This window comes from Passer domesticus, chromosome 17 (genome assembly GCF_036417665.1).
Source record: "Passer domesticus isolate bPasDom1 chromosome 17, bPasDom1.hap1, whole genome shotgun sequence".
NCBI lineage: Eukaryota > Metazoa > Chordata > Aves > Passeriformes > Passeridae > Passer > Passer domesticus.
The window spans coordinates 1,597,659-1,607,670 of record NC_087490.1 but is presented as its reverse complement, the minus strand read 5'-3'; the positions used below and the strand labels follow the sequence as shown (position 1 = coordinate 1,607,670).

At 62.9% G+C, this 10,012-nt stretch overlaps 1 protein-coding gene across 1 annotated transcript; it reads left to right on the top strand.

Annotated features, from left to right (window-relative positions):
• The first annotated feature begins 347 nt into the window (after positions 1 to 347).
• CABP7 (calcium binding protein 7) lies at positions 348 to 9,096 on the top strand. The gene is made up of 5 exons (XM_064392595.1): positions 348 to 1,155; positions 5,586 to 5,729; positions 7,052 to 7,164; positions 7,913 to 8,066; positions 8,196 to 9,096. The coding sequence occupies exons 1-5, from the start codon at positions 1,047 to 1,049 to the stop codon at positions 8,321 to 8,323; spliced, it is 648 nt and encodes a 215-aa protein (XP_064248665.1). The 5' UTR covers positions 348 to 1,046; the 3' UTR covers positions 8,324 to 9,096.
• Positions 9,097 to 10,012: the final 916 nt, after the last annotated feature.

The window sequence follows — 10,012 nt, the reverse complement described above, 5'->3', positions numbered from 1 at the left end:
CGGATGCCTGCAGGGACCCTGGGACGGTGACTGCCCCACCAGCAGGGTGCCCTGGCAGACCTGGAGGTGGTGGCAGCCCGGGCTGCTGTGTGCAGGGACCCCGGGGTGACACCTGCCGGGACGGGGGTGCCCCAGGGACCCCCAGCCCTGCCTGCCGACCCCCAGCTCCCCCCAGCACCCCCCGCGGTACCGGCATCTCCCACTCCCCGTCCCTGCGGCCCGGGACGCTCCCCCCGCACTGCCGCACTGCCCCCCCCCGCCGCCCCCCGGGGGAGGCCCCACCTCCCCCCCGCCCCCAGCCCCATTTCTCGGGCGGGACCGTTCAAAACCCGCCCGGCGCCGCCGCTGCCCGGATTCCGCCGCCGCTTCCCGGGGCCGGGGCCGAGGATGCTCCGGCTGCCGGCGGCGGCGGGGGGGCGGCGGGAGCGCGGCGGGGGCTGAACCGCGGCGGCAGCGAGCCCCGGCCTGCCCGGGACACTTGGCGGGGAGGAAGAGCGGGAGGAGGAGGAGGGAGGAGGAAGACGAAGAGGCCGCCTTCAGCCTCGGCCCCGCCATGCCGGGCCCCACCGGGGAGCGTGGCCCGGTGGCAGCGGCTCCCCGGGAGCTGTGAGCGGCCCGGGGCCGGCGGAAGGGGGGCCCCGGCAGGAGGTGGGGGGGCTCCGGGCGGAGGGGGAGCCCCGAGCGGCATGGCCAGCCCCGTCCCCCCCGCCGCCGCCGCTTCCACCGGGATTTAACCGGGGCTTGGATGCTTTCACCTCCCGTTCCCACTTCGGGAGGGCATGTGCGCGGGGGAAGCGGGCCGCCCCCAGCGGAGCCCCCCCGCGCCCTGAGCGCACGGTGAGGGGCTCGGCCGCCAGCCCCGTCCCGCCGCCGGCCCCGGAGGACGGGGAGCGCCCGCCCCGGCCCCCCCTGGCCGGTGGGTACCGGGCGGGGGGCGGCGGGCACCGGCAACTTGTGTTTAGCGTCCGGCGGCACCGACTGGGGGGAGCCCCCCCTCTACCCGACGAGATTTGGGTTTAAACTTTGGGTTTTGGGGAGCCCCGAAGATGCCTTTCCACCCGGTGACGGCGGCGTTGATGTACCGGGGGATCTACACCGTCCCCAACATCCTCGCCGAGCAGCGCCCCGTGGAGATCCCCGAGGATGAGCTGGAGGGTGAGCGGGCTCGGGGGGCTGCGGGGGCTGCCTGGGGAAGGGGGGGATGAGGGGCACATCCCATGGGGTTGTGGGGTGGGCAGGTTTGGGGACCGGGCAGTCCATCCCGCGGGATGCGGCTGCAGGGGAGTCGGGGTGCGCGTCCCCCGGCGCCGTGGGGAGCTGAGGGCGAGCGGGATGCGGATGGATGGAGGAGGAGGAGGAGGGGAAGGAGGAAGGAGCGGGGAGGCGTGCGGGGTCCCGGGCCCCCGGTTGTGGCAATATGACACAGCAGGGACCGGCGGTAGTGGCGGGGGGCCGGTTCCCCCCGCGGCGCGGCGGGGTCACCCCCTCCCCGCTGTCATAATATGACAGTGGCTGTGGCGCGGGGACCCGAGCGGTGGCTGTCACCCGTGCCACCTCCCGGGTCACGGCAGCTCCACGCAGTCCCGGTGTCACCGGACTCCGGCCGGGAGGAGCGGCCGGCGGGGCTCTGCCCACCCGTGCCATGAGAGGGGCCGAGCTCAGCTCGCTGCCACCAGAACGGCTTTTTCCACCCCAAAAGTTTGCCGGGGCGGCGGGACGGGCAGTGGCGTGCCCGGCTTTGGGGTGTCCCTGGGGAACCCGGGGGAAAGGGGTGCAGCACCCCGGCTCCAGACCTGGCACCAGGGGGGAGACTGAGCCACGGGGGTGACCCCACACGCGTCCCCACTCTGCCTGGGGAGAGCACCCTCGACCCAGCGCCAGACCTGGAGCCCTCGGCATCGCCGTGGGGAAACTGAGGCAGGGAGCCACAGGGCTGGGGCTGAGGGGAACCCCAAAATCCATTTGGGAGCCCCGAGCAGGTGCTCACACCAGTGTGCAAGGGCTGTGTGTGTGTGTGTGTGTGCAGCAATGCAGGGTGTGCGTGTGCGCTGACGTGCCTGTCACAGCCTCACTGCAGCGGCTGTGTGTGTGCACAGGCATGGCACAGGCATGGCACGGGCATGGCACAGGCATGGCACGGGCATGGCACACCCCCTTCACACCGTGCTGTGGGTGTGCTCACACATCTGTATGGTCACACTCATGTATGGTCACACATCTGTATGCACGTGCACGGCCTCGCTGCAGGGTGTCACTGTGTGTGTGCCAGTGCCACTGTCACTGTGTGTGTGGCTGTGCCAGTGCCAGTGTCACTGTGTGTGTGGCTGTGGCTGTGGCTGTGCCAGTGCCAGTGTCACTGTGTGTGTGGCTGTGCCAGTCTCTGTGGTGGGCCCGTGTGTGTGTCACTGCAGCACGTGTGTGTGCCACGCACAGCCTGGCTGCAGGAGGTGTCTGTGAGTGTGCACGCGGGCAGCGTCACAGCAGGACGGGCTCGTAGGCACAGCCCTGCTGCAGAGGGTGTCAGCGTGCCTGTGCACGAGCACAGCCTGGCTGCAGCGTGCTGGGTCTGTGTGTGTGTGTGTGTGTGTGTGTGTGTGTGCAAACACCAGCACAGCCTGGCTGCAGCGTGCTGGGTGTGTGTGTGTGTGTGTGTGTGTGTGTGTGTGTGTGTGTGCAAACACCAGCACAGCCTGGCTGCAGCGTGCTGGGTGTGTGTGTGTGTGTGTGTGTGTGTGTGTGTGTGTGTGTGTGTGCAAACACCAGCACAGCCTGGCTGCAGCGTGCTGGGTGTGTGTGTGTGTGTGTGTGTGTGTGTGTGTGTGTGTGTGTGCAAACACCAGCACAGCCTGGCTGCAGCGTGCTGGGTGTGGGTGTGTGTGTGTGTGTGTGTGTGTGTGTGTGTGTGTGCAAACACCAGCACAGCCTGGCTGCAGCGGGGCTGTGTCTGTGTGCATGCAGAAGTGCAGCTGTGCGCAGTGTTGGTGTGTCTGTGCACAAGTGCAGCATTGCTGTGACGTGGTTGTGCACCTCCATGCGTGTGCACACGCGAGTGCAGCGCCGCTGCAAGGGGCTGTGGGTGTGCAGGCACAGGGATGGCACTGCAGGGGCCCTGTGTGCCTCTGTGTGTGTGTGCACACAGAAATGCAGCTGTGCCAGGTGTTGGGGTGTGCACACACGGGTACAGCACCACTGCATTGGGATTGTGCACGTCTGGGTATGCACAAGTGCAGCACCGCTGCGAGGGAAATGTGTGTGTACATGCACAGAGTGCAAGGTGTTTGTGTGTTTGTGCACTCGTACAGGTGCATCTGTGTGAGGTGTTGGGGTGTGCACACACAGGTACAGCACCACTGTGGGGTGTGCACAGAGGTACAGCATCACTGTGGGGTGTGCACACACAGGTACAGCATCACTGTGAGGTGTTGGGGTGTGCACACACAGGTACAGCACCACTGTGGGGTGTGCACAGAGGTACAGCATCACTGTGAGGTGTTGGGGTGTGCACACACAGGTATAGCATCACCGTGGGGTGTTGGGGTGTGCACACACAGGTACAGCATCACTGTGGGGTGTTGGTGTGCACACACAGGTACAGCATCACTGTGGGGTGTTGGTGTGCACACACAGGTACAGCACCACTGTGGGGTGTGCACAGAGGTACAGCACCACTGTGGGGTGTTGGGGCGTGCTGCATCCATGCACATCCCTGCACGGGGGTTGTCAGTGCACTGTGTGTGTGTGCACACCACATCGCCCAAGGTGCCAGGGTGTGTTTGCACACTCACTCGTGTCACTGCAATGTCTGTGTGTGCACACACAGCTACAGTGTCACTGTGACATGTTCTGGCAGTGTCCCTGTGTGTGCACGCACAGTGTCTGTGCAAGGGGTGTGTGTGTTTGTGTGTGTGTGTGTGTTTGTGTGTGTATGTCTGTGTGTTTGTGTGTGTGTTTGCACACCCAGCACATCCCTGCAAGGTGTTGGTGTGTGACACCAGTGCAGCATCACCATAAGGAATGTGTGTGTGTGTCTGTCCGTGTGTGTCTGTGTGTATGTGTCTGTGAGTCTGTGTGTGCTCACACCCCTCCGTGGTGTCCATGCCCACTCCCCGTGTCTCTGGGCTGTTGTCCCAGTTCACCCAGTCCCCGGGGTCCCAGTGTTGTGTCCCCCCTCCCTCAGCACCCACCTGTGGCAGTGGTGGCTGGGAGCCCCAGGGTGACCCCACAAGGTGCCAGACACCCACGGGCCCCCACCTCCTCCTGTCCCCCTGCTTTGGGGACACCGGTGACATCCTGACACAGCTTCCCACTGGGGCTGAGCAGACTGAGGGCACAGCTGGGGCAGGGGTGCTCAGTGGGGAGCCAGGACCCCACTCTGGCCACTGTCAGGACATGTCCCTGCCTGTCCCCCAACACCCTGAGCCGTCTGGTGAGGAGCCACCTTGGAGCTCCTCGGGATGAGCATCCTTGGAGGATGAATTTTGGGGGTGCCAGGAGTGTAGTGAGGCACCAGGGGCACAGGGAGAAGCTGGAGGATCTCCCTGCTCACGCAGGGATGCTGGCCATGGAGAAGGCCAGACTGACAGGCCAAAATCCCACAAAACTCCCCCAAAACACCCTGGAGACATCACTGATGTGACCCCATCCAGGCAGGGATGTTCCCAAGCACTTGGGGTCAGTACTGTCACCCTATATGGGTTTTTTCCCCCAAAACAAAGTTCACAGCCCATTTCTCCTGCTTGGATCCTCCAGCACGAATCCCCCGGCAGCCACAAGGAGAAGGAAGAGGCACCAACCTCCTGGCCTGGCTTCCCACTGGCCCCCAGCACAAATTCCCTGGTCCTTCTTTTCCATCAGCCTGGTTCCAGCTTTGCACATCAGGTGGCATCAAAAAGCCAGAAACTGCCCCAAAAAGGAGCAGAGTCTTGAGTGCACCTGGAGGTGGGGTAGAGTCAAGAGACTCAGGCTATGCCTCAGTTTCCCTGCAGCATCTCCCTGCCACCCTGCAGGGATCTGCCTCCACATCCCAGGGGTTCCTTTTGAGGCAAAAACCCCAACCCCCCCACTTCCATCCTCCTCTGCACCAGACAGGGCTGCGCACTGCAGCAATTTCGCCAAGATTTGGGATTTTTTAAGTGAAGTGTGGCACGGCTCCAGCACCCACCCCTGGACCCCAGGATGGGGGTTCAGACCCACCCTAAGACCATGGGATGGGGCACAGTCCCACCTGTGATCCCGGGACCCCGGATGGGGCCGGTGCCAGCCCCCGTGGGTGCTCAGGAATGCCCCTGGCTGGATGCTGTGCCCCCAGGGCAGTGCCCACCTGGGGCACCCCAAGCTCAGGCACACCCAGGATGTTTTTAGGGCAGAATGCCACGGTTTTGGCTGTGGAAGCAGCAAGGGCAGGGTGGGTGCGGCGAGCGGGTGCAAAACGGGAATTGGGGCAAATATTTGGGGTCTGTTGAGCAGGTGGGACCTGCTGGGGAGGCTGGGGGTGCACGCTGGCCGGGGGGGCAGGTGGGATCCTGCAGGGTTCTGGGGGTGCTGGAGCGGGGAGCTCAGCCCCACCCACTCCTGCTCCCCCACAGAGATCCGGGAAGCCTTCAAGGTGTTTGACCGCGATGGCAACGGCTTCATCTCCAAGCAGGAGCTGGGCACGGCCATGCGCTCCCTGGGGTACATGCCCAACGAGGTGGAGCTGGAGGTCATCATCCAGCGCCTCGACATGGACGGTAGGACCCCCGCAACCTGGGATGGGACCCCCAGCTGGGTGAAACACAAAATTCTGCTGTATTTCCACCCCACATGCTGGACACTACACGGGATGTGGGATGAGCTGACCCAGGCTCTGCCTCCCCCTGGAGCCTCCTCCTCATCCATCATCGTGATCATCATTACCACTGCAGCTTTGTTTGGGGTGATTTAAGGATGCTGGGTGTTTGTGGGGTCGCTAAACCTGCTGGGATGAGGCTGGATCCCGCACCCGGGGTGGATCCTGCACCCTGGGTCGTGTCCTCAGCACCCATCACCCAACACCCTCCAGCATTCGCTGCCACCGTGACCCTGTCCCCACCCCTCCCTTGCCCACAGGGACCTGAGAGAGCTCCTTAATTTATTGCTTTTCCTTTTTCCCCCATTTAAAAGCCTTTCCGGCAGCGCTGCCAAGGCGCCGCTCCCTTCATTACTCATCGTTAGTGCTGCCCTGACAGCCCCACACCAGTGTCCCCCTGCCAGGGACAAAGCCAGAATGGCCACCAAGCACCCCAGGGCCACAGCCACCACTGGGGTCACAGCCACCACTGGGGTCCCTGCTGGAATTGGGGTCCCAGCTGGAATTCAGGGTCCAACTGTTGTTCAGAGTCCTGGACAGTGTTTGGCTTCCCCAGCCAGTACTGGGGGCTCCAGATGACACTGAGTGTCCCCAGGTCCTATTGGAAGGGGGCCCAGATGGCATTGGGGGTCCCCAGATGTTGCTTGGGGTCCCCAGAAAACACTGGGGGTCCCTACCTGGCAGTGAGAGTCCCAGGAGCACTGGGGACCCCAGCCAGTGTTGCCATCTCAGCTGGTGTTGGGGACACCAAACTTTGCTGGAGGTCTCCACTCAGTGTTGGAGTCCCTGGTTGGTTTTGGGCATCCTCAGCCAACATTTGTGGTCCCCAGTTAGCCCTGGGAGGCCTCCAGATGGCATTGAGGTCCCAGCTGGAACTGGGGTCCAGCTCAAGTTCATGTCCTGGATGATGTTTGGTTTCCCCGGGCAGCACTGGGGTCCCAGATCACATTTTGGGGAGACTAGATGGCATTAGGGTGTCCCCAGCCCACACTGGGTGTCCCCAGTTGGCCTGGGGTCCTGGCTGGCACTGGGGACACCCATCCAATGCTGGGCATCCTGGCCAAAGTTGGGAGTTCCCTAAATTCGCTGGAGGTTCCCAGATGGTCTTGAGATCCCCAAGTGGTTTTGGGCATCTGTGACCCCCATGGGGCCCCGTCTGGGACGGGAGTGTCCCATGTGCCCCATGGCCAGGCAGGGGGTGACAGGCAGCCCTGTGTCCCGCAGGTGACGGGCAAGTGGACTTTGAGGAGTTTGTGACATTGCTGGGGCCCAAGCTCTCCACCTCGGGCATCCCAGAGAAGTTCCACGGCACCGACTTCGACACCGTCTTCTGGAAGGTAGGGACAGCCCTGGCCCCCTGGGAAGCCAGGTACACCCCTGTCCCCATGGGAAGGTAGGGACAGCCCTGGCCCCCTGGGAAGCCAGGTACACCCCTGTCCCCTCCTGGGCCATCACCTCAGAACCTGCACCAGGGAGGGCTCAGGGTCAGGGCCAAGGTTGGGGTTGGGATCAGGGATAGGATGAGGGTCAAGGCTGGAATTGGGGTTGGGCTGGGGGTGAAAGTCAGGCTCTGGGTCAAGGACGAGGTTAGGCTTGGTTTAAGATTAGGATTAGGGTCAAGCTCGGGCTCCAGTTTAGGGTTAGTACAAACCTTGGGGTCAGGGTCAGGGTCAGCATGGGTTTAAGGGTTGGAGTTAGGGCTAGGTTTAGGATCAGGGTTCAGGTAGGAGTCAGGGTTAGGATGAGGGTTGGGATCAGGTTTAATGGTGGGGCCAGGGTCAGGATTGGGGTCAGAAACAGGTTCAGGGTCAGGATTGAGGTCAAGGTCAGGACTGGGGTGAGGGTCAGGATCAGGATGAGGTTCAGATCAGTGTCAGGGTGCACCCCCTGAGCTCCTGTGCCCCTGTCATGAGCAGGCCACATTTGGTGCCAGCACCCTCTGTGTGCCCCTTGCTCTGCTGGGGGTCACCAGGCCCTTCCCAGAGAATTCCAGGATGATCCACCCAAACTACCACTTCCAAAGGTTCTGGGGGACCCCCTGTGCTGCTGGCCATGGGGTCACCCCGAGTGCCCTGGTCCCCGCAGTGTGACATGCAGAAGCTGACAGTGGACGAGCTGAAGCGGCTGCTGTACGACACCTTCTGCGAGCACCTGTCCATGAAGGACATCGAGAACATCATCATGACGGAGGAGGAGAGCCACATGGGCACGGCTGAGGAGTGCCCCGTCGACGTGGAGAGTGAGTGCCGGGCACCGGGAATGCCAACAGCCGCGGGGATCCCAACCCCCACGGGGATAGCACGGGTTAACCCTTAGTACCAGGAGAGTGTATTTGGGATTGGGGTAACGCTGTTTGTCCCACCCCCAGCCTGCTCCAGCCAGCAGATCCGCCAGACCTGCGTGCGGAAGAGCCTCATCTGCGCCTTCGCCATCGCCTTCATCATCAGCGTGATGCTCATCGCCGCCAACCAGGTGCTGCGCAGCGGGATGAAGTAACGGGGCGCCGCCGGGACCCGCAGCGACGGCGAGGAGGAGGCACCTATAAATATCTATAAATATCTCTATGTACATCCATCTGTGGCCCAGAGACGTGACCCCCCGGGCGGGGGGCAGCGAGGGGACAGAGCCGCGCCGGGGCCGCGCCGTGCCGGGCGCTGCCGCGCTGCTGCTGGCCGAGCGCGGAGACTTTGGGACCGACACACCGACACACCGAGCCCCTCGCCAGACACAATCCGACCCGTGAGTGCATGTGACGTGCATGGAGCCCCGTGAGCCCCCTCCCGCGGCGGATCCCAAGGATTCTCCGATCTAGCGTTAGAGCTCATATTTAGGATAAACCAAATCATCCCCTAAGCAATACACGCGCCTGAGATGGTTCCTAGAGCCGGGAGCGTTTGCATGGACTTGGCTGCCAAGGGCTGGATTCCACCCCCCAGAGCCCCTCCCTGTCCCCGTGCCGTGCCTCGGTTTCCCCACCTGCCCGGTGCGGGGACATTCCTGACCTCCTGCTTGATGCACTTTGAGCCGACCCCCCTCGGGAAGAGCCGGAGCGACCCCGAGGCCGGGGAGCCCCGCACGCCCCAGAACCCCCCAGCCTGTATGTAGCACCCACCTGGGCACGGACTGGTTCGGATTTGGGGCTGTTCCTCATTCTTTGGAGTTTTTGGGGTGGTGATTTTGTTTTTTGTTTCTGATTTTGGTTTTGGTTTTTTTTTGTTCTTCCTGGTTGGTTGTTTCCGATCTGAAATAAAACTGGGATTTCTGAAGCGCTCTGGGCTGTGGGGGCTCCTGGAGATGCTGGGGTGGAAGGTGATGGGGTGGGGCCCTGGGAGCACCTGTGGGTGCTGCTGAGCCCTCCTGGCACGGGAGGTGGGCACTGGTTTGGGGAGCTGTGACCCCCAGACTCTGGGGGCTGGAGCATCCCTAAACTCTGGGGCAGTGGGACCTGGCTCCTTCCCAGCAGCTCCCACGTCCCTCACCCCACTCCAGACATGGATCCTGCTAGAGGTCCTGCCTCTTCCCACGGATCCCAGTGGTTTTATCCCTCTCTCTGTGTCTCGTGCCCTCATATTTCATGTCTGGTTTGATGAATGTTTCACTCCCCTTTGCCTCCCCTGCCCTGGGAGGGTGCTCAGCCCAAGCCCCTTCCCAGAAGTGCTTTCACTGGATTAACAGTAATTCCAGCAGGAACCAGGATCTGTTTAGGGCGCTCAGAGAGGCTCCACAGGGTCAATTCCTGGGCCAAGGTGGGGATCCTGCCCCAAGGCTGGTGGCGGGGAGCACCCCGTTACTCCTGACTGCCACCACTGGGGCCTGGCCCCGGTGTGACCCCCCAGGCTGAGGGACATGGGGAATCTCACAGCCTCACGAATGTGTGCTGTGGGAGCCCATTCCCACCTAATGCATCGCCCTCCCCGAGCCCCCAGCCATGCATTTTTAATGGCAAAGAGATTAAAGGGATAAATATAAACAGGGGAAGTGCTTGGGGCTGGGAGAGAATCGGGCAAAGCTGCTGCTCTCCCATCACAGAGCACTTCCCACTGGGAACGGGGCTGGAGGAGCCCATCCCAGGACATCCCCACCTTCACCTCCCTGCTGCTCCCCTGGGAAACTCATTTCCTTGCATGGGAATTCCCACCTTGCAGCACCACGGCAGGGACACCCCATTTTTGGGATGCCAGGAGG

What these genes read in the sequence shown, in the direction of transcription:
- CABP7 (XM_064392595.1), top strand. Translation starts at nt 1,047, where the DNA reads ATGCCTTTCCACCCGGTGACGGCGGCGTTGATGTACCGGGGGATCTAC. An exon ending in TCGACACCGTCTTCTGGAAG is followed by an intron (nt 7,165 to 7,912) that starts GTAGGGACAGCC and finishes TGGTCCCCGCAG; the next exon opens with TGTGACATGCAGAAGCTGAC. An exon ending in GTGCCCCGTCGACGTGGAGA is followed by an intron (nt 8,067 to 8,195) that starts GTGAGTGCCGGG and finishes TCCCACCCCCAG; the next exon opens with CCTGCTCCAGCCAGCAGATC.